The following is a 24,380-nucleotide window of genomic DNA, read 5'->3' on the forward strand; positions in this document are numbered from 1 at the left end:
ACTTCTCTCCCTTGTACCATAGGAATGCCCAACTCTTTCACTAATCTGTAAGCTATAAAGTTGTGGGTGGCCCCACTATCTATCAGCACCGTGACTGTATAGCTCCCAATTCTCCTTTCCATCTTCATAGTGGAATGTGCTGTCAACCCTGCTACTGAATTGAGGGAAACCTCAACCATGTCAAGATGTAGATGATCTACACCCTCTTCTCCCCCCTCCTAACTCTTCCTCAACTTCCTCCACTTATGGGTCTTCCACCAATATGACTTGAAGTGATTTGTCTTTGCACCTATGCCCTAGTCCAAACTTCTCATCACATCTGTAACAGAGCCCCTTCTTTTATCCTTCAGCTCTGCCTCTGTGAGTCTCCTGAACTCCCCCTTGGTCGGTGTACTACGATCCCTCTCTTTCTGTCCTTCTCCTCCTGTCCCCAAGTAAGTACCCTTGGCTCCTCCCGTAGGATTTGCCACCTTCTGTCCTCCTCCAAAGAAAGTAGTTTTGCGGTATTGATCAGAAGATAATTTATCCTCTATCAGCTCAGCTATCTCCAAAGTCTCCCTCAGACTCCTTGGTTTGGCCGCTCTAACTGCTGATCGAATGTGGGGTTTCAAACCCTTCATAAAGTTCCCCTCAAGCACCTCCTCCGTCATCCCATGAAGTCTACTGGACAACAACTCAAATCTGTCCCTATAAGCCGATACGGTACCAGTCTGAGTCAGTGCGAAGAACTGCTCATGATGAGTTCCCTCCTTTGGTGGTCTGAAGCGATCTAGGCACATCTCTCTAAACTCTGCCCAACATCTGAATCTCTGTCTTTCTTCCATCCACTGATACCAAGCTAGGGCTCTTGCCTCCAAACATAAAGGTACCGCTAAGAGTTTCTCCTCGTCTGTCATCCCCATCACTGTGAAGTATCTCTCCGCCTTAAAGATCCAACCATATGCATCCTCACCTTCAAAGATTGGAAGCTTCAACTTCCTCATTCCCCATTCTCCTCTCCCATTTCCTCTGCCGTGGCCCATACTTCCTTGCCCATATCCCCCATCTGGTTGTCTCTCCCATGGTTGTGGGTCCACCCCACGATTCTCCCTTCTTTTCCAAGCTTGTTGTGCCATTGGATCTCCCCTTGCATAATCAGCCGGCCCCCAATGAGGCTCCCTAGGGTCGGCCTCCCTTCTGCCCCGATATGATCCTCCTCCCCACTGATGGTAAGGCATGCTTCTCCCTTCCTTTCCTTGGAAAAATTGATCTGGATGATTCTGAGTATAGTTGGCCCTAGCATCTCCCATAAATCCGGCGGTGGAATAGCCTTCCCCTCCGCGGTTTGGGCCATACATCCCCCCTTTCGGGCCGGCGGACCATGCCTCCTCTCCACGGTTGCTAATGTCAATGGCTTCTTTCCCTTTTGCATTCTGCCCTTCACGAACTCTACTTCTACCTTCACCATCAACCGGTTGCGCATTAGGGTTAGGGTTAGCCGAACCCCCTTTGTTGTGTTGGTCCGCCACCATTTGTTTGATCATCTCTTGTAACCCCAATATTTGAGTCTTCAACTCGTCAACTCCATCAAGCTTTTCATCAACGGATGTAAATTTCTCTTTGAGGGCGGTCATCTCAACTTCCCACTCTCCAATTTTCTCTTCAATAGAGTCAATCCTGCGTGTACTCATCCCTTGTGGATCTAGCGCTCTGATACCACTTTGATGGAAAAGTTTCCACGGATACAATGCTCTCAATTCGAGAAGAGAAGCTTTCTCCCAAACACTAGACTAGAAAAGAGGAAAATTAATCACCAAACAAAAGATGTCCACAAAACAAACCCTAACTCCTTTTTACACTCACATAATTCCCCCCATAATATCCTAACTACCCTTATGACAAACAAATTACTCTTCCTCATGCATTTGTTGGGCCCGTTGGGCCCAACCTCCTCCTTTTCCTTCAGCCAACCGCCCAAGTGGGCGGTTATTCCCTCCCTCTCCTTCGGCCAACCGCCCAAGTGGTGGGCGGTTCCTCCTTTGGTAAACAGAAACCGGCCTAGTTTGGGCCGGTGTTGCTATGGGATGGACCGGCTGGTCCGGTCCATCAGAGGGATTATTTCCATGAGGTCCTAACATCTTCCAAAAGGAAGGCCTTATTCATGATCATCATTTGTGAACACTCCGCAACAAAGTGGTGCTGTTGAAAGAAAAAAAAAAGTCATTTAAATGTTTCAAAATAATGTACCTAAATGTTATTGGGGGAAAACAATTCTAACAGTCATGTGTTATGAATAGGTTACCTTATAGATGTTGTAGTATAAGAATCCTGTGAAAATATTGTCTAAATTTTATCCTAACCTAAGAATCCTGTGAAAATATTGAAAGTATAAGAAATTCAAATAATCTAATTCTTTGTTCATGTCATAGCTGAAACAAGAGCAAATTTTGATCTTGGGGCTATAAAATATATTTTTTGGGGTAATCATTAACTCAAAAGTTATGTAAATGTTATCATCCACCTTCTAAGAGGTTTTATACATCGGTTAATGTTACATTTCTTGAAATAGAATCTTATTCTTCAAAAATGATTTTCAGATACGGGTATCAACAAATAACTCAACTCGAATATGGCTAAAAAAATTTAGATTTAAATTGACCCGATTATTATTCGGGTCGGGTGAGGTGTGAAATGTTGCCTAATTAATTTTGTTATCAGGGTTGAGTTGACTCGAAAATTCAAAATTAACTTAAAATTGACTTAATTGTCATTCATTTTGGGTTAAACGGATCATGTTTGGGTTAAAAAGTATTGTATTAATCTAAAAAATTTGTACAATCCATATAATAAATTGGTCAAATCGATCAGGTTTGGGCTAGTTAGGTTTGGATCAAACATTTTTACCCTTTTGATAAACAAGTCAGGTTCGTTCAAGTAAAACTTAGATCGGGTCAAATTCAGATTAGAACCAAACCCAACGTGTCAACTCGAATTGACACTCCTGTTTTTAAGGTATAATCTAGTTATGGAAGAAGAAAAATATTTTTCTCTCATTAATCTTCATCATCAAATTTATTCCTCCTAGGTCTGCAGGTACATTAGATGGGGGCAGCTAATTTTTAGACTAGTTTCATACTCTTTATACATATAAAATCCTATTATTGTTCATCCTGAAGGTGTGGCTTGATTCGTTATGTTTCAATAGTGATGATTGTTTTCATTTGTAACTTGTTGCAATCCTCCGCTTTAATTTTCTTTCAGTTTGTGTTAATTGTCAATTGCGTCTTGTTCTATAATTTGGAATTCTCAATGCACAGGTTGTCTGAATCACTTTTTGTAGATTTGTTACAGGATGTTCTCGTGGGCCCCTTCTTGGATTTAGATACCTGGAGCCTAAATTCTGCATACAAAGGTTATTTTTGACTCTGTTAACGTTCATATGTTTCAGCATCTAAAATGGAACTGCTGACTGAATGAATTTGACGCACAGAGCTGCTCCTTTACATGCTGCCGAAGAAGATCTGGATCGTTTGCCAACTTCCGCAACCTGCATGAATTTGCTGAAGCTCCCTCCATATAAAAGGTGAGTTATTTTTTTGAATTTTGTCACATATATTCACTAACTCGGTTCATTCTAATCATATGGAAGGCAGACTAATAAATATTTCCTTTTGGTTTTAAAGCTAAATCGGATTAACAGCCGAGCATTTTGCCATTAGTTTTTTTAGAAGAAATTGCCATCTTAAAAACTTCTTTATATGCATATTAGCATAGTAAGTGAAACAAGCCGGATTTTATTCTTCTTGCGTTTTCATTCTTTTTTTTCTTTTTTTTTTACCCTAAATGGAGACCTTCCAATGAGACCCAATTAGACCTAAAAAGACTGGTTAGAAAATATTAGAAATGATCTTTCTTTATTAGATTTAAATGAGAATTTTACTTTTAATATGACACAATGGCGAAAAAGGATTCATGTAGCTGACCTCACGTAGTGGGACAAAGGCTTCATGTTGTTGTACTCTATCCTCTTAGAAAATAAGTTTTAATAGCTGGAGGTCAACTTTCAGTATATCATATAGAACTACATTTACCACAACAACAACAACATCATCATCAAGCCCTTGTCCCACAACGTCGGGTCAGCTGCTACATGAATCCTTTTTCTCCAAAAAAAAAAAAAAAATTCCGAACATGGCAATCTTTATGGGCCCCAATCTCATCATTCCTGTACATAAGTTCTGCTTTTTAGCTTTTTGGAGGTTTTTGGCTTGTCCAATTCAACAGTGTTGATGGTTCCTTTATTCTGCCTTGTTTGTTTGGTAATAAACTAATAATAGATGCGCCATAAAAATTTTCTGTTCTCTCATACAGCATAGAGCAAATGAGAAACAAATTGATCTATGCCATAAATGCGGATGCTGGTTTTGATCTAAGTTAGTGAGTGGTGTTTATGAGGAAGGATTGAATTTTGACGATCCCTCCATGGCTGCGTTGATGACGGCGTGATCCTCTGATTGCTTTGAAGAATTTGATGAAGAGAGAAACTCAGTTTTTACATACAACAGGATTGAAGGTTAATAATATCAGGGTCCAGCTTCGAAGGTTCCAGCCATGTAGAAATTGTAGAAGAGGTTGTGCCTGTAAATATTAGCAGTCCTCAGTGTTCACATAAGCATACAGTTGTACATATTGTACTTTAGGCTGGCCATTTACATTTTTTTTTTTATAAAGAGATGAACTCACTTATTATCATTGAATATGGCAATCTCAGCAATGCTCAACTTTGCTGGATGGTTTCAGTAGATATGATATTTCATAAATGTCAGAGATTTAGACAATCTTTCTGCTGAAGAGAGAGTGCTGACACTTTGTTGCACTTATTGAGAAATTATGCTTTATGGGCGAGGAGAAATTATTCTGTGCGGATACCGGATCGTCTGGAGGTGAATTAGAGCGTGCCACATCATCTGGTACACAACAGGTACACATCAAAGGGGTGATATGACGCGCTCTTATTCGTCTCTGGGCGGCGTCCGTGTATGCACAGAAACAGAATAATTTCAGACTCTATTTATAATACGACTGTCATAAAAAACTTGGTTGTTTGTATTTGATCAAATTTGGCTCTATTATTAGCTCATTTTCTCATTCATTTAAACATTTAATGAGCTAAAAATGAGAAGTTCTTGCCTGAACTTCTCATGTTTGGTGCCATAGTTGCTCATTATATTTATTATACATAAAAATGTGCATTTTCTTACATGTGTGCATGTGGATGTATATTTAAAACTTTATATTTATATGAATTCATTGAAATATATTTTATGATTTGTACATTCTATAATTTATGTATGACTTTCAAATAATTTATGTTATTAAATAACTCTTGTTTAGCTCAATTACTAAGCAAACTAAAAACAAATATAAAATTTTGACTTGCTTTATAAGTCAAATTGAGCAACACTTGACAGAATGCCTTAACAGCAACAAAATTCAAGTTTTCATTAAATAATAAGTGAACATATTTTCAATAAATCTTACATCGTTATAGAAGTTATTTTTATTTATTTATTTATTTTTTCTCTCAAGTTAAACTGACAAATATCACCAACGGACTTGACAGCATAATTATGAAGTGATGGATATATACATGAAATTCTTATTTATTCATACGTTTAATATTTAACTTATTATATTTATTTATATCATATTTAAATATTTAAAATATGGTAAAAATATTATCATTATTATTATTATTATTATATAAATAAAAATGAAAGATTAGATGATATATTTTATAAATCCCACAAAAAAAAGGCATACACGCCTTGATTTTCTCAATGCCTACACTTCCATGAATTTGTAGAACAATTCCATTAGTCCATTTGAACTTACATTCTCAGCCCCAACATAAGAATGTCTACATTTCCATTAAAAAAAAAAAACTAAATATAAGGGACGATCTTTGGGGATTAAGATTTTATTTGAAATAATTTTTAATCATTATTTTTAAATTCCTATTAAAAATTTTTACTAAAATTTATTTTTAAAAATAAAAAAAATTGTCTGAAATGAAGTCCAAGTAAAATCATTTTTATTACTACCACTTATTAAACTGTAATTCTCCGTCAGCATTCACACCGTACCTCCCCGAATGCAAATTATGCTCTTTTGAACATTAGTTATTAATTGGATTGAAAGGATATTGATCTAAAATGGTACCCATTTCACCCAAACAGTAGGTCGCGGTCTTAACTCTTAGGAGACCAAATTAATAAATTATCCAATTTTGAAAAAAAAAGTGCTGACGAGTGATTTCTATTAAGCTTCATTTAGTACAACTTTTTTATATATTATAAAGCTGCTATCAAAATAAAAAAACAATGTTATTGTAAAAACTAAATTTCTAGTAAAAATTTTATAAATTATAAAAAATATTGATAAAATAAAATTTATAATTACAATTTGAAAAGAAAGTAATAACAAAATTATCCCGAGCCTTAATTTTAATGCTTCTGATAAAATTTGAATAAAATAAGTTCCATATTTTTTTTCACTTCTACAAAGTTGAGAAATACTCAAATACACCTAAGAAGGCTTGAAAAATATTTTTTTACACAAAGTAATAATAATAATGCGCTAAATGCTAACAAAAAATTAAGAAAAGTAGGAATAAAAATATTACTTTTATTAACAATAATAATAATATGATATCAAAATCAAAATTCTCTATAATTTAAATTGATAGTAAAATTAAATTGTCATGAAATACATTCATACAAGACATTAATATCGTTGAAATTTACTGCAATGAAATTCATTTTCAAAACTAAATTTTAATAACATACATCAAAAGAAATTAACTCTTACAACAACAAGTCTTCACTCACTACGAGGGGTCGGGTACATGAATCTTTTTTCTCCATTGTGTCCTATTAAAAGTCAAATTCTAATTTAAATCTAATAAATAAAGATCATTTCTAATATTTTCTAACCAAGTCTTTTTAGGGCTACCTCTACCTTTCTTAACATAAGTCAAATCTAATACCTCAATTTTTCTAACTGGATCATCGAAAGGACACCATTTTATGTGACCAACCCATCTAAGGTGACTCTCTCTAATCTTATCTTCCACTAGATCTACTCCAACCTTCTCACGTATATGCTCATTTCGTATCCTATCTCTAAGGGTAAAGTCACTCATCCACATGAGCATCCTCATCTCTGCAACACTTAACTTAGTATTATGCTTCTCTTTTAATGACCAACATTCAGCACCATAAAGCATTGCAGGTCTCACCACCATCTTATAGAATTTTCCCTTAAGTTTGAGGAAGGCTTTTCTATCACACAACAAGCCCAATGCATTCCTCCACTTCAACCATCCTCACCTATTTCATCATCACACTGAATAATAGATCTAAGATATCTAAAACATGTACTCTTATTAACTCTTAAACAACATAAATATTCAATACCATTCATGTGACATAAGCTCTCAATATCTCACAGGCAACCAAAGACTTTCCCAAAAAACAAAAGAATAGAACATAGACAGCGATAGCACTAGTAAAACTTAGTTGTTTTTCATTACTAAAAGTATCCACATTTCTGATTTCAAGGTTGAAATAATAAACGTGCATAGGTGATAGAAAACATATGATGCCCAATGAAATTGAACAAAAATTGGTAGAAAAAACCAAGGCAGGCTTCAATTTACAACTCTCCTTCCCTTCTAAGTTTATGGCTCACACCAGGCTAAAGGCAGATTGTAATGTTGATGAGAACTGTGATGCAATTGTCTGTGAAGCAAATTGCTGGATCTGTTTCTTGGCATCTGCAAAATGTGGTTTTGAAAGTATAAAGCAAACCATAAAAATATTGCCAAAAGGAGTAATTGATTGCGACAATGAGTATGATACATCATGTATTCAAATCCTCTATAATTAACATAATAATTGGAGAGGTAAAATAACAAAATCCCAGCATTCAATACACTTTGAATAGTTCAGATTTCTTCTCAAAATTCAATGTTTTAAAAAAGAAAAAAAGCAAGTGGAATCAATCTCAGCCATTCAAAGTAGATTGAATGGCTGGGAATTGAAACTTTACCTCTCCAATTACCATGGTAATTAGAGAAAATCCAAATCCATCATATTACTTGAAAAAGGTCTTAAAAAGAATGAAATTTGGACAATTAAAATCAATCCAAAAACAAAGTTTAGTTTCTTCTGCTTTAATTTAAAAAATTTTGGAAAGAGTACTCCAGTTAGGCTGATTTATCGAAAGTCTACCCCCACTTCAAAACTAGTTATACGTTTCTTCAAATTAAAAACACAAAAACTACCAAATAGTTCACTTATGATTCAGCTATTAAAGTAAAACCTTAATCATCAAACCACTTCAGATATGTTCAACTGTAGTGAGGTTACAAAGCTTTACAGGAACCTTGAAGCTTTATGCAAAATCTAAGTTTGTTGTAAAAGCTAAACACATAAGTGCTGTAAAACTAAGAGAATAAACTGGAGGATGACACTCTAAGAAAACTTTTCAGCCAAATAATGAACTCAAGTCTTGATTGAAGCATTTCCAAGTTTCCAAAATACAAAATGTTGCACAGATATTTTGTATTCCTCAGCGATACACATAATTTGGAAAATAATAAAAGTTCAGGAAAGTACAACAATGACAAAACAGTAACTACCAACCAACAAGAAAACATAACAAAATTAAATCATATAAAAATGGAAGAACTATCTAAACAAAAGTGTCTTGATGACCTTAATAATTTCAATATAACTTATAAAAATAAGATAATGCACTACTGAAGTGTAAACTGCTTTGATATAAACAACCAACTATTTTTTTATTAAAAAAAAAATTCTTACAAATGCATGTGCAGGACCTTGTAGACCAATATCTTGCATACGGTAGGCACGTCAATAAATTTTACAGTATATCACAGAAACTCATCATCATAAGATACAGATATTGATTTTTTTAGCCTTTCTTAGCATTGATTGAGCAATTGCCTCTTCTTGTTGCAGTTAAGGGTAACCATAATAAGGTAAACTAACAAATCTTCACCACAAGAATCTTAGGAATCCTAGTTAGATACTCTTGTAAGAATTAAGCGTTTATCATTATAAATGAGGTTTATTAATGGATGGCTAAGATGTAATCTCAACCAAAAAACTCCATATTCCATCTCTAACGTGTTTTACAGTTTTAGTCAATGATAGATTAGAAGGAATAGGCAATAATGACAGGTACAAAAACATATACCTTTGCGACATTTAGTGAATCCAACAATGTTTGCAATACTGAGGGTTAAACAAACACTAATCACAAGTACATAATCTGCTTGGAACCTAATGAGGGAAAATATTCCAAGAACAATCCATGCAACAGCCTGCACCATATAAAAAACTGATCTTCAGTTAAACAGATATAATGCTTGAATTGTTAATATGTCTACTACTGCCATGGCTCTGTAAAGAGCACAACAAACATCAATTATTGAGAGAACTAACACGAGAAATGATTACTTAATCTTCATTATAAGCAAAAATGCTAGCGCTACTGTATGATAATGGTGATTATAAATAGCATGCTAAACATTTTAAGGCAGTTAAAACAGAAAGTTCTTTGATTGAGTTAGGTGTGAAATGAAACTCGATGAAAAATGCATGGAGTAAGCTCGGTTCTCGTGCAGCAAATGGGTCCAGCTTCTGTGGTCAAGACAGAATTATATTCAAAACATTACATGGTAGAGGTTAATGCACCAAACTTCCACTGATACCCCTTTCTTGATGGCAACAACATGAACATGCTTATAGCTATTGTGCCTCTTGCAAATGTTATTACTGGTTTGGAGTGGGAGCAGTGAGAGCCAGAGGCATAATGGAAGCTATTGTCACAGCCAACTCTTATTATTCATGGGCAAAACTCAAATTACAGGTAGACCTGATATAATTATAATATGTAGGTTCTAATAATCAGGTTGTATCTATAAGAATCATCTTAACCGCCAAAAATTATGAACAAGAAATACTCCTCACTTAATCAAATATTCTATGAAAAATAGGATAAAAACAAGCATGCAAAATGATTTATGCCTTGCAAATCAGACCAATCTACTCACAGTGAGGTAAATTGTCCACCAGAAAAGCCAGGAATCTTTTTTATTCATGCGAGCAAGAGACTGCGCATACAAAAATACCAAACAAATAAGATGTTGGAACTATATAAATCAGTTGAATGCCAAATCATATAGAGTTTTAAGCACCTCGTGATCCAGGCATTCAAATTTCCATACGCTTTCCCCTTGTTCGTTTATTTCATTCCACCATCTCAAACCAACCAATATCCGTCCACTAACATTCTTTACAACCCAGAAATCAAGAGCCGCCAAAAAAACAGTAACCACGAAGATAATAACAAAGCTATTGAAGAAGAGAGCTGAGAGAATATAGAAGGCCAATGCTGCAGCCTGGGCCACCAAAAGACAACAGATGAACTCAAAAAGATATGCAGATGATTTCAAAGCAATCAAAATAATTGAGAAGTATACCTTGAAGATAACATGAAAGAAACATGTCCTTGGGTTAGCGTAGTTTTCCCTGGTCTCCTGCACGAGCAAATCAAAAAGGGAATTAAAAAAGAAATTTGGGGTCTTTTAAAATACTCCACACAGTTTGTCCTCTTGATGAAAAAGGCCAATAATTCTTAATTTGTTTGCAAGGCTACTGTTTCCATGTATTGATAAACAATACTTAAAATTAAATATTTTAGTAACTAGCCCCCAAGTTTTCCTTCCTTTTCCTTCTTGCTTGTGAATTATTCATCCCATCGCCAACAATACATGCCAATGCAGGCAAAGGTGGTTGCTCATGCCAACTAACTTGCATGGGATCTGCTACGATCATACAAGTCAGAAAGCAAACTCATTTTTCTGGGACGATATATTGTATGAGTTCCCAAGGGACCCTAAGAACCTTGAGTTCCAATGAGATCCAATGCAGTGTGGAATCCCGTAGAATAAATGCACGATCCTGGTATCCAAGGAGGGATTGATGGTATAACACATTGCCTTAGGGAAGGGTCCACTGCGTAATTTCTTGTTATTTAAGGTCTTTTGTGCATATTGTGTTTTAATGAGTGATTATGTAGGTTTTAGGTCGAGCTGGAAGCTATTAGAATTATTATGAAATTTTTTGTATGCTTTTCATACAAACATAAAATTGAAATGTTTGTATAAGCAATGTACCATACAAATTGTTAAAAGTTACGAAATATAACCACGATCTTTACACACAAAGGCATTTGATATTGCAATGAAGTGTAGCATGCTTCAACAAACCACGTAAGAAAAATATGTGTTCGATAATTCTACCCGCCACAACCCTATTCTTCTTTACTTTTACATGAAAATAACCAAGGGTTAACAAAGTGCATGGCCCACTGATATTATCAACGTAATGACATCAAAGGGAATAGTAGTGGCTATTGTGTTGCACTATAGTAGTGATTGCCTCTCCCTCTTTATTCACACAATACATCGCATTCCATTTCAGCTGGAATTCATTCCAAGTTCCTCTCAATTGTCTAATAACCCTTTAACTCTGTCTAAGGCTCCCAACCACCTCCCATTATATATCTTTTTCCATTCTTTTCTCCCGCTCTAAATGTTTCCAAGGACCATAGCACAATCACCAACAATCCCAATGTTGTTCTACACCTGGTATGGCCTTATCCATCTCCTCGCCATCATTTGTCAACGCTTCACCAAATGCACCACCACTTATCTTATCTGTCATTCTTCTGACATATCTCCTTCTCTTATTTTCCTTTCATAGCCTCTCAAACCCTCCACCATTACCCTAGTCAAAAACTCAATATATTCCCACAGTACCACCACCGCACCGCTCCAACAACACGAGTTTTTCACCTCAGCTTCGTGATAAGCCAACAACTTGATCTTCAAGTCAACCAGATCTCATGTGGACTGAATAACTAAGATAAACAATGCAACCATCTCGTTATCCTAGTCAACAAAAACCTCAAGATTAGTTTTAATAAGATTAGCATGACTATATCTTATGAGATTTATGCTAGGCATATATTATAGCTTGTACACTAGACTTATTTTAAAAAAATATTACTTTCTTACTTGATATTTCCAAATGCTTGATAATGAAGGAAAATTAAAACTACCAAACAAAGATCAACGCCATTTTTGGGAATTCTTGAGTGATCGAAGGGTGAACAAATCTAGCTAATTTAATATCATGTTTGACAAAACATCATCACATTGGTGACAAAGATTTGTTGTTATGTTGCTTGTTAAATGTTCTGGGCAATGATTGTAGACTCAAATTTTCATATAATACAATTATTTTATAAAATCAATATTGATTTCACTCTAATTATTCTGATGGTATTATACTTTTAATCAATACTTGGGCATTGGATTTCATCCCATAAGTATCAGATTATTATGCATAATATTCCAAGCGAATCATGTCAATTAAACTCTAATTATTCAGCAAATAATATTGCTTATTATTGAGCATTTATCCTCACTGTGGATCTAATTACACAATTAAAAAGATTTCAATTGATTGGAATTGTATTTTAGATTTCATAAACATTATTCAGAGCTACATCGATTATCATGATTAGCTTAAGCAGTTGAGATTATATGTTATGCAATTTATCTCTTTTTTTTTGCATCATATGTCTACATATTTTGCTGCTATGTGCCTTCAAAGGTATGGTTGTTAGCTTCCTTAAATGATTCACTCTATTTTGTTATTTCTTTATAGTATTTCTCTCCCAGATGAAGGCAATTTATCTTCCCTCCAATATGAATTCAATATATACTATCAACTGTGTGCTATAACGGAACTATTTGCCTTAAGTCTTCCCTAATTTGTATCTTTATGATTTATGGGCATTTTGTGAACACCTAAAGTTTCCTTAAGATACCTACAATGTATTAGAACTAGGGGTGGGGTGCAAGCGAGTCGAGTCAAGTTGAGCATCTGCCTAATCAAGCTACGCTTGTTTAGTTCTTACTGAGCTCGAGCTCGGCTCGATAAAAAAATTTATAAGCTCGAGCTTGTTTGAAAGGCTCGAGCTTGTTTGGAAAACTCGAACTTGCCTCGATTGTTGAGCTTGATTTCTTAGTTTAAATTAAAATTTTCATTTTTTTAGAAATTTTATTTTTAATATAAAATTAATTTAAAAATGTTAAAATATATAATTAAACTAATTTAAATTCGTTTTTGAATATATTTTAATTTAATAGAGTAGTTCAACGATCTTACGAGCAAAGCCAGGCTGAGGTCGAGCTCATTTAATATACGAGCTCGAGTGTAGGCTCGAGGTTAAGCTCATAGCTCAATAAGCTCGACTTGTGAGCTCATTAACTAGTCGAGCTCGAGCCAGTTCGATTCACTTGCACCCCTAATTAGAACCTAACCTTTCAAGCGTAATATGAAGTTTATTACATTTTGTAGAAATGTCAGACTGCCACCCAAAGTGGTTTTGTGATTCAAGAAATGGGAATGTGGGAGCAATCACTTCAAGAAAAATGAACATATTTAAGAACTCATCCAAAAAAAAGTTTTGAGTGCTGCTGTGAGATATGCCTCAAAATATGATCAAGTGTCGCAGTGTAAAGATCAATCAAAAATGAATTCCAAATTAAAGAAAAAGCTAAATTAATTTGCAATAAGGTATTGGCATAATCTCACAAATTAAAAATGTACTAAATTGAAATTAAAAAAGATGATTTTGTGCGCCAAGACCCCAAGCAAGCTTGTTAGCACAAACTACCACACTTGCCAAAACAGTTGGGATTATCCTCAAGTAGAATGAGCTCATGGAGAACTCATATAGGATCCCAAGCAACCTAGCCAACACAAACTACTACATTTGTCGGCAATTTGGGACATTAGCAGAGGACTCTGGCTATTCATGAGGAAAAGGAGAACAAAATGATTAGTGGTTAACTAAACTAAGATTAATGGATTTATTTTAATTTTCATCAAAATTAGCCTTATTAAAATTATTTAAGGTTGAATATATAAACTATCCCTCTCCATTCATTCCAGTTGAGTGTTGAATGAGATGTTCCCTCTATTTTGTGAAACATTTCTCTCAATGTTTAATCATGTTTCTATCTTCCTTCATAATCATTCTATACTAGTTATTACTAGTTGTTTTATCCCTACATCTTATATCCTCTATTATACAAATTCAAACCACTTAATTTTATTCATATTTGTGATAACTTAGTTATTAGTGACTTCTCTATAGATCAACTATTACATTTGCATGGCAAAAGTGGTACGAACAAAGCTTTATAGAATGTGCCAGTAATTTTGAAACACTTATTCATTTTATCCACTACCTTTAACACAATAACTTACTTCCACAGTTCCACCAATATATTCACATTATTTTATATAATTGATTCAAGATGATTAAACCTATTACAGTAATGTATTAGTTGATCTTCTAGCAATGGAAATTGATATATATCAAGCTCATACCCAATAAAAGTACATATCATGTACTCATCTTTTGTAAAATAATTATAACTCTTTATCTTTTAAGAGTTTCCTTTATTATTCTAACTTTTCACTTCAAAGAATATGTCTCCCAGCATAATGGAATAATATTACTTACGGGGCCATTAATTAATTATAAGCATGTTTTGCAAGCATTTTTATAACCAATACAAATAAAAATAGAAACTGGATATTAATCCTTGAAAAAACCCTCCTCGTCATTCCATCATAAGTATCTTTAATATCTTCAAGCCTTCAACATTACTTTTAGATAGTTTTCTCTTCTAAGTCCACAAAATCAATCGTGTTCAAACTCGATCACATGCCATTTCAAAATCAATAAAGATCATATGATAAAGAGTTAATTTCTATAAGCATATATTCCAATACCCTCTCACATAACTTTTTTGTATGACTAAGTTTAAAACTCTAAAAATTACCATAATTTTGAACAAATTTGTTTTCAAATAATTGATACTAAAACATTACATCTTCAATCATTTGACACCATCTTAGTCCTTAAGATTTCATTCAAAGATTTATTAATCAAATTACTCCACCATTTCGCATAACTCTCCAAATCTCAATGAGTATCTTATCCAAACATAGAGCTTTACTTTTATGCATCTTCATCAAAGTTAACTAACATTCCTTTCTAAAGATCAATCTATGGTAAACTTCAACATTCCACTCTTCATGTTCACCTAAAAATATTTCTTCCAGAATAATCTAAATTAATAGTTTCTGAAAATTTTATTTCCATCTTTCTTTAATATCTTCATATTTAACTAAGATCGTATTATCTTCATGCTTAATAAATCTAAATTTATCAAATTCTGCTGACCTCCTTGTTCTTGCCTTAATTTTCATATAAACATTTTCTCCACAATTAGTGCCTAGTCTATCATACAAATCATCAAGACTTACAACTTTGAGTCTGATTACTATATTCATTTTACAACCTGCAGCTTCCTTATAATTATTTTCCATTCTTTAAAAGCAGATATCTCCCCTAATAACATTTTGTATCTCATTATTCCGCCACCAGGCCAACTACTTAAATGTCCATGTTTACAAAAATAAATTGTATATGTTTAAACAGAAAAAAAAATTATGAGAACTTGCATAAAAATTTAAAACCCGCTGTCATTTTTATTTGGAGTGCAAGGTATCGTGAGGTTTTTGCAAAGTACCCATAAAGTTTTATTCTTAGCATGTCTAAATGGTCAGATCCATTAATTAAATCACTGAAATGAATAAAAAAAGAACTGAAAGGTATCAGAACTAAATAGCTATCTTAAAACTAGATCCACAGCTCGACCAGAAAAACACCATATCTCTCGCAATAATTGGGCATATCGATCAATAATAGGAATGCAGAATGAACACCCGAAAGGAAATGCCCAATTAACTGAGAAAAGCACAAAGAACGCGGAAAGAAATACCATCAATTTGAACCCTAATTGTTTCAATAAGAAACCCTTGGCGTGTTAGAGATTGGATACCTGGTTTCGATCCATCTGCGATGTACTTGCTGAATTATCAAATAATCAAGAATTGTGTATGTACTCGTTGAAACTCGATCTAAAACCGGTTCTCTGCCCTCTCTCTCTCTCTCTCTCGCTCTCTCTCTCTCTCAAGCGCCCGACGTGATCCACCGCGGTTTTGTCCACGTGACTATAAAAATTGGGTCTAGTCCTAAACCAGGTCTACGGGGTTTTATTAGTAAATTTACGATCATTTTATTTCATATTATTTATATGTCTAATATTTAAAAATTTTAATATTACATTTATATCACTTATATAAAATTTTAATATCAAATATATCACTCGTATTTTTTATTATTATCACCCGTAACATCCTATAAACTTTAATATTTCACTCCATACACCCAAATTTATTTTATGGGTGATATGTATGAAATATTAAAGTTTAAGCTATTAAATATGTAAATAGTATAAAATAAAGTGGTGTATATGTAAATTCCCTTTTATATTATTTATAATTATTCGCCCTACAAAAATTTACATACATATCGTTTGGGGGAGAGATTATTACGTACATAGTCAAGACGTAACTTTTTTATCCGGACTTAAACAAAGTAAGTCATGTAGTTTTTTTTTTTCTCTTGATTGTACAAACATTGTGTACAAAAGAAAAAAATATGTGGCTCCATCTGATTGGAATCGGAATGAAATTTGGACTTTGCACTTAATATTTTTTTCATTTAGGGGTTGTTCGGTCACTAGTAGATTTTATTGAATCCTATAAATTTAAATTTTATAAATTATAAGCCATATAAGTTCTAAAGAAAGCAGCTTTTTAAAAAGCTATTATACAAAACAGTTTTTTAACACACAAAATTATTACAAGCACCAAACAAAAACTATAATTGTGATCTAAAGATTAAAACAATAAGAAAGTTGTAGGAAGCCTAAGAATTCAAATATTTAATTATAAATTACAATAATATTTATTTAACCAATTATTTAAGTGTTTAATGGCTAAGAATTTAATTACTAATCATATTACTATTCATCTAATTAATTATTTTAGAAGTTACTTAAATAACCAAATATTTAATAAATAAGTATCTTCTTATTTGCCTAATTGAGTAGTTAAGTGTTATTTTAATAACTAATTATTTGACTTTTTTTGTCTTGGCCATGACTCCTCGAATCTGCATAATCTCTTTACGACGTCACCTTGGGAATTATTTTAGTAAAAAGATAAAGAGCTCATTGCTGGGATGCTGCCCACCCGATGTCGCGACAAACCTTGAGAAAATTTTTAGATTTAGAAATCATGCACATGGACCTCTATGACCCACTTCAAAGTAAATTCAAACATCAACATGCATAACAGTCACAGACACATGTAAAATGCATAAAATTAGTGAGTTACCTTTAGCAGACGTCAAAACAGATGAAATTGTGCAAGGATTCAATAGGTATTATATAAACTACTACCGTCAGACTACCGCCAAACGTCATCGACAAACCACCACCCGACCATCACCATTTGATCATTATCTGATCACCACTTTTGAACCACTCTCAAACCTCTATCATTGGATCAACATCCCCACCATCACCCAACCATTATCTTTGAACCCTTGCTTTGCCCTCATTGTCAGATATAGCCACCATCCAATCAACATCATCAGATGGCCACTGTCTAACCTCTATCATTAAACTATTGTTGTTTGGCTTCTATCATTGGACTACCATTCTCAGACCACCACATTCGAAATTTCTCACCCCTTACCACTTCAACAATGTTTTTCATCTCTCTCACATGAGGTCAAAAGCCCATAATTTAGACTCTTAAAATCTCATATTCACCAATTTGAGGAACAGGCAAATCCTTATAACAATGTTTATCTAAGAAACTCATTTTAGTTAGGTCAAGCATTGTAATTTCTATCTTTCACAATTTTTTGAGGTAAAAAATTTGGTCTCTATGTTATATTTTCGTTTATCTATTTGTGTGTGAGATTTTCATTCAAAATTAAGACACATAACTCTCTTGTTATGCTGTCTTAAATTTTCTAACACGTGCAATTTTTAAAAGGCTTTCAGAACATGTTAAAATTAAAAAAAGTTAGCATCTTCTTAGTAGCTTATGCTATCTTATTATTACTTTAAGAACACTAAAACTATTTAGATTTAATGTAATTTTAATAGTAATATCACTATTTGATTATATAATGATATAATTCTTATCATTGAGATATATTATAGCTTTTTGGACATGAACATTCAAATCATATTCGAATAGGGTTTGTAAGCAAATTAAATTCTCCTCTAATATTATTTGAAATATATTCAAATCAATTATGATTGCGGCACACTTTAAGTAAGTTTTATGCAACAAAAATGAACTTTATAGTATAGTTAAAAAAGAAGAAGATATATTTATGTAATTCTCACTATTACGAGGCATATAATGTCAAATTTTCCTATAAAAATTCTTAATTATGTATTTTGGATATGGCTAAGAGGCTGTTTGTTTAGTTAAGAAAAAGATGCAAAGTGAAAGTAACACGATATAAAGTATATGCAGTGTATTTAAGATATTTTGAGTTGTTTATTGGACTGCATTATAAATATAGAAGATTACTTTTTCTTTTTTAATAGTTGATTTGAAGCTAAATTAATTCAATGTAAAACTTAACAATAGAAGCAACAAGGTTGTTGCTTAGCTCACAACAAACAACGGTGGTCGGCGATAGACTTAAGTGTCTAGTAAGCAATATTCGACATCAAGGGTGGCGGCAGTGAGCAATTAGTAGGGTCATTGACCGCTATGGAGAAAACAAAGCTATGTATATTAAACCCTAATTTATAATTATAACTTTATGGGGGATTTACATGCATACCACTTTATTTCTTGTATATTATATATTTAACACCTAATATTTAAATATTACACTACAACCACCCAAACACTATTTTTACAACAAAAATACCACTCCGTCAACAACATCGCTCACTCCGTCTCTTTCATTCTTCCCGTGTGAGCTTTCCGCGCGAGAATAGGTTTTTCTGGCGAGTATGTCTGTAGCGACTCTTTCCAAGTGCACTCCGTTTCTGCATTTCCCGGCTGAACTCTGCTCCTTTTTCTTCCCTAGTTATTCTTCTGTATGCATTTCTGCATTAGCTATCCTCCTTTTTCTTCCCAAGTTAAACTTATGATTAGCGAACATAAGAAATACTTATGTTTCTATAGAAGATAGTGTGGCTACAATATCATAAAACTTATGTTTTGTTCGTTTTCAATTGAAGAGTCAATGGATTGGGAAATATAACTAACATTGTTCTAAGGGATGAGTATGAGAGCTACCTTACATATGCAAATGAGCTGGAATCAGTTGCATGTCTTTAATCTGCTACTTGCCCGAGGTAGACGCAAATGTCTTGGATGCATGTTTAAAACCTTGCTTTGATTATACTAGTGACTGGGAGAATTGTTTCAAACCATATATAGGTTTATTCAAGTGGCATATATTTTCATTATCTCCATCTGTGAATCCTTCCGGCTGCAATTCAGTTAAAGAAGATGCAAAAGAAACTACAGTTTTCACCGTAACAAAACGACAACAGAGGGTTCCACGATAAATGTGCTGGAAGCCTTCAGCGCAAGCAATGAGGACGTTCCGTCGTTGGGTGGTTAGGTATTGCCGAATGAGAGAGACGGAGTGAGGGATTCTATTGACGGAGTGGTATTTTTGTTGTCAAAATAAGTTTTGGGTGGTAGTAGTGTAATATTTAAGTATTGGGTGTTAAATATGTAATATATAAAAAATAAAGTGATATGCATGTAAATCCCCCTAACTTTATTCATAAAAAAAGTCTGTATTTCAATCACAACTATTCATTTCAATTGTTACCTTTCATTCTTTTCTTCCGCCATCTCATAAGAAAATTTCTTCAGGTAACTTTTGCATAAGAAAATTTATTTTAAGGTTCTTAGAATATTACTCTTATTTCATTATTAATCAAATAAATTACTAGAAGAATCTTGTTAATTTGCCTTGCTAATCGAAAGAGAAGTAGAGCTATTCAAAGCATTTCATCAAAAACAAATTTTCTTTCACATTTGCAGGCAAAGTATGAGAAAACAAGCTGCGAAAACATAAAAAGATAACTCAGGACTCATCCCCTGTATCTCCAATCCGGCTAAAAGTAAGCTTATCTGCAGCATCTGTATGGAAAATAAGCTGCTTTCTAAACTACTCTTCCTCAAAAGCTGCTCTCACAGTTTCTGCTTGAGATGTATAGGCTGTTATGTTTCAGCAAAAATGTGGAGAAACAAACTTAAAAAAATATATATATACTCATTCTTTTGTTAGTCATCATAAAAAAATCATTTTATTAGATTTTCTTTTTGAAACTAAACTTAAAAAATAAAAAAATAAAAACATTTTGGGTGCATGATATTATCTCTGTTTAAGAACGCGTCATTGCTCTTCTATGGAAAATTCTATTTGTTTGCTTTCCAAAATTTTAATTTTAATTCTAAATAATTGATTTGAGAAGGTACTAAAACACTATCAAAAAATAAGGTAATCGCAGCACAAATTTTGAGCTATCGCGGTGATTTTAACAGCCACAATTTTCTTTGCAGCGGTTTTAAAATCGATACAAATACGCTATAATTACTATGCGCTACAATGACATTCCGCGGCGGTTTTACAACCGGCGGGGTAGTAAATGCAAATCGCTAAATTTTGCAGCGGTTTAAACCGGTACAAAGTACCAGATTTGTGCTGGTTAAAACCGATGAAAATGCTTCGAACATGAACATGTTTTTATAAATGTGGCGGTTTTAACTGGTACAATTCTGGTACTTTGTAGCGGTTTAAACCGCCACAAAAGATCAATTTTTTTTTTAGAAATTTCAAAGCTTGAATGTCTACACAGTACTGCAGCAAAAAATTTAATTGCAAGGGTCCTTAAATTTTCTGCAATCATCAGCATCATCTGTAGCATTTAGCGTTCATAATCATGAGTATGATGGGAAAAATATTTACTACACATAACAATAATAATAAATCAAAATCTAATACATTGAAAAAAATTTATTAGAATGCAACCCTTGGTTATATTCCTCTCAATCAACACTTATACTAGACTCAAAAGGAATCACATATCCAAATTGCATTCACAATATTGCAAATTGAAATCTAAAATTTATTGAGTGAAAATTATATACATTTGATTATATGTTTATAAACATATCTTATCCTTGCTTTGTACACACAATGAAACAAAGCCACATGATTTGTCCATGCCCCTGTATACAACTTGTACACAGGGTGTGTATAAACATGGGTGGATCCACCCTAGTCTTAGGGTGGGCAAATGCCCACCCTCAATTTTTTTTTTTTTAATATTTATAGGAGATTTTTTGGAATATTTTGAGTATTTTAGGCATTTCCCCCCCCCCCTCAAAAATTTTTTTTGTCCTAATTTTATCAATCCTAGGCATTTTTGTCCATCCCCACAAAAAAAAATTTTTTTTTGCCCACCCTGAAAAAAGAAGCTGGATCCGCCCCTGTGTATAAATAGAATTTACACACCCTACATACAACTAGCAAATTAGACCTTGAAGAAGTCAATTCATTTGCTCTTCACTTTTCTTTTTCATAATTACTTCTTTTGTCATTGGAAATTATCATCTTTTTACTTTTTATGAAGAGCATTTCTAGTTTCAAGTGATCAATCTAATTATGCGATGTAACTGTTGGAGAAATTCAATTCATTGCACTTATTTGCAATCGAGATTGGATCAGTTATATCAGAGGCTATTCAATGGGATGCATGCAAAACTAGTTTGCCTAGTTTTTTTTCTGAAATATTGACTCCATTATATATATATATAGAGAGAGAGAGAGATAGCTACATGTTTGTCATGTTTTGTATGCATACATGCTTTGTCGCTTAATTCTTTCTTGGTGATTGTGATTGAGTTCAATAAATTCGGAAAATAAAATTAGTGGGCTCAGTTTCAATTGCCTCCTCAAATGAATCGGTTGATTGGAATTGAGTGCTTGCACCTCTAAATTAATCTTGAAATGTAATATATTTTATACTATGATTATTGAAGTAAAGCAGATTAGTAAACTAAGGATGCCACATGCTACTATATATTTTAAAGCATTATTAACGGAGAAAAGGGAACGAAATACATACAACAGAAATGTATGAGGCCACTTGCAGGAATCCAAATGGCTGAAGGTCGAACAAGCTTGCTCAGTCGATTAGTACCCTCCTAAGGTCTCGATCGTTTACTGAAATGAAATAAGAAGAAGAATGAGAAGAAGAGGGAGAAGAAGATGAAAAAGAAGAATGAGAAGAAGAAGAGAAAGAAGGGAAAGAGACTCACATTGAATAATACTGATCGCGACCAAGATGCCAGTGATGTGCGAACGGACGGGCGTTTCCGACAGCAATGACCGAAAGTGTGCTCCTCCGGCAGTGGTTTGCTCCACTCGGAGGTGGATTGCTCCGCGGCGGAAGACATTGGGGAGCCGAGCAGTTCGCACAAATAAGTAAAAAATTAGGGCTTCTATGTTTAAGGGCGGGCGCCGTTTCGCAGGGTTGCAAAAAATGGTGTTTTGGCTACGGTTTTAAATCCGCTACTAACATCTGTTGCGAAAAATCCGATTTTTTTGTAGTGAAAGAAGCCTATACTACTTTGCGTGAAGTGCTTATTTCACATATGAAATAAATAAATTCTCTTAGTTTGGATATCAAAGTGTTCAGATCAAATAATTTTTTTGATTTAATTTGCATATTTAGTTTGAGTTAGCAGTATCAAATTATTCATATTGCTAAGTTAGTCACTAGAAAATTTTTTTATAAGGTGACGTTGTACCTCAGTAATTGCTAATCCAAAATGTCTGTCATGTATTTAAAAAATTATTAGAATAATATTTATCATCCATTTTTAGATGCTATAACTTATACAGTGGTTTTAATTTTAATTTAATTTTTTCTTTTTATTATCTTATGTGGCATCGAATTTTAATATATATTTAAGATAGTTTTATATTTACTTCATCCTTTAGTTGGAAATTTAAAATAATAATGAGAATTCCTTAATATAATATATATTAGTTTAAATGTATATTATATTATTCATTAAGAGTCACTATAATTATAATGTCTTTATTCTTATGTGGCATCGAATTTTAATATATATTTAAGATAGTTTTATATTTACTTCATCCTTTAGTTGGAAATTTAAAATAATAATGAGAATTCCTTAATATAATATATATTAGTTTAAATGTATATTATATTATTCATTAAGAGTCACTATAATTATAATGTCTTTATTATGAGTGATATTTATGCCGCTTGAAAATAAAATAATGAGATTTAAAAAAGAAGTTTTTAGAATTTTTATTCAATAGAGATGAATCATTTTAAATTTTTAATGCTTTTTTAATGTAATACTCACCTAAGAATTTTTAATGTAATATAAATTAAATAAATTTTATCTATTTAAATACTTTTAGAATTAAATTATACATGATATGTAAACTTATTTATGATTTTATTAGAGTTATGCATCATAATAACTATTTAATTAAACTCATATTGTTAAATAAATATAAGTTATTTACACATTAAAATAGATCCTTGATTTTGGTTACAAAATAAATGAATGAAATTTAAAAGATTGCAAGTAAAACGGGATAAAAATTATGACTAATGGAATGATTAAACAAATCGGGCAGATAGAAAGGTATTTTAAATGTTTTTATACTCAAATAGCTTACTAATTATACTAAAATTATCATATATGTTTGTTTGTAAGTATGTGTGTGTATATTCCATATAGAATTTTCTACATAACCTTTATAATTAAAAAAAAAAGAATCTAATAATAGTGAAAGTTAATAAATGGCTATGATTATTTTTTTAAATTGATAGGTTGTGATCATAAATTAGTAATCATATGCTACTTTTAAATAATAAGTCCTTATTGGTTTACAAATATTTAGGGCATCTCCAATGGAACATCATACAAATGTATGGCACCGTTTCTTCGATCGCTCCATCCGAGCAACATTTTTGCCTCTATTTGATTACGGGTGAACAATGCGACATCAATATTAGCGTCGCACTGTTCACCAGACATTTTTTTTTAATTCAAAAATTAATTATTAATTTTAAATATTCAAGTTTAGAAATTTTTTCTTACTAATTAAGAAATAATAAATTAGAAGTATTTTATTTTTTAGAAATCTAAATTTTTTTACATAATTAATTAATTTAAGATACAACATTAAGATAAAATTCTTAT

The 24,380-nt window shown here is 32.9% G+C and overlaps 3 protein-coding genes across 3 annotated transcripts in view; 2 read left to right on the top strand and 1 right to left on the bottom strand.

Annotated features, from left to right (window-relative positions):
• Nucleotides 1-24,380, top strand: part of LOC110109898 (tetratricopeptide repeat protein 1) — a 43,090-nt gene that overhangs the window by 10,364 nt on the left and 8,346 nt on the right. The window lies entirely within an intron of this gene.
• Nucleotides 1,875-4,830, top strand: LOC110109892 (E3 ubiquitin-protein ligase UPL6-like). The gene is made up of 4 exons (XM_020841099.2): nucleotides 1,875-2,107; nucleotides 3,320-3,391; nucleotides 3,470-3,562; nucleotides 4,351-4,830. The coding sequence occupies exons 1-4, from the start codon at nucleotides 1,875-1,877 to the stop codon at nucleotides 4,415-4,417; spliced, it is 465 nt and encodes a 154-aa protein (XP_020696758.1). The 3' UTR covers nucleotides 4,418-4,830.
• On the bottom strand, nucleotides 7,541-16,226 carry LOC110109904 (Golgi apparatus membrane protein-like protein ECHIDNA). The gene is made up of 6 exons (XM_020841119.2): nucleotides 16,064-16,226; nucleotides 10,553-10,609; nucleotides 10,268-10,471; nucleotides 10,124-10,183; nucleotides 9,265-9,391; nucleotides 7,541-7,816 (listed from the first exon to the last, which is right to left on the bottom strand). Exons 1-6 carry the CDS (start codon nucleotides 16,076-16,078, stop codon nucleotides 7,728-7,730), a joined length of 552 nt encoding a protein of 183 aa, XP_020696778.1. The 5' UTR covers nucleotides 16,079-16,226; the 3' UTR covers nucleotides 7,541-7,727.

The sequence above is a fragment of the Dendrobium catenatum genome, unplaced genomic scaffold, assembly GCF_001605985.2.
Source record: "Dendrobium catenatum unplaced genomic scaffold, ASM160598v2 fragScaff_scaffold_1651, whole genome shotgun sequence".
Classification (NCBI taxonomy): Eukaryota; Viridiplantae; Streptophyta; class Magnoliopsida; order Asparagales; family Orchidaceae; genus Dendrobium; species Dendrobium catenatum.

Bases quoted from the DNA above. Each gene is read 5' to 3' on its own strand.
- LOC110109904 (XM_020841119.2), bottom strand. The intron at 10,184-10,267 runs GTGCTTAAAACT...TTGTATGCGCAG, and splicing joins TTGAATGCCTGGATCACGAG to TCTCTTGCTCGCATGAATAA. The intron at 9,392-10,123 runs GTGAGTAGATTG...TATATGGTGCAG, and splicing joins GGTGGACAATTTACCTCACT to GCTGTTGCATGGATTGTTCT.
- LOC110109892 (XM_020841099.2), top strand. From the start codon at position 1,875: ATGACAAACAAATTACTCTTCCTCATGCATTTGTTGGGCCCGTTGGGC. The intron at 2,108-3,319 runs GTCCTAACATCT...CACTTTTTGTAG, and splicing joins AGAGGGATTATTTCCATGAG to ATTTGTTACAGGATGTTCTC. The intron at 3,392-3,469 runs GTTATTTTTGAC...TTTGACGCACAG, and splicing joins CCTAAATTCTGCATACAAAG to AGCTGCTCCTTTACATGCTG.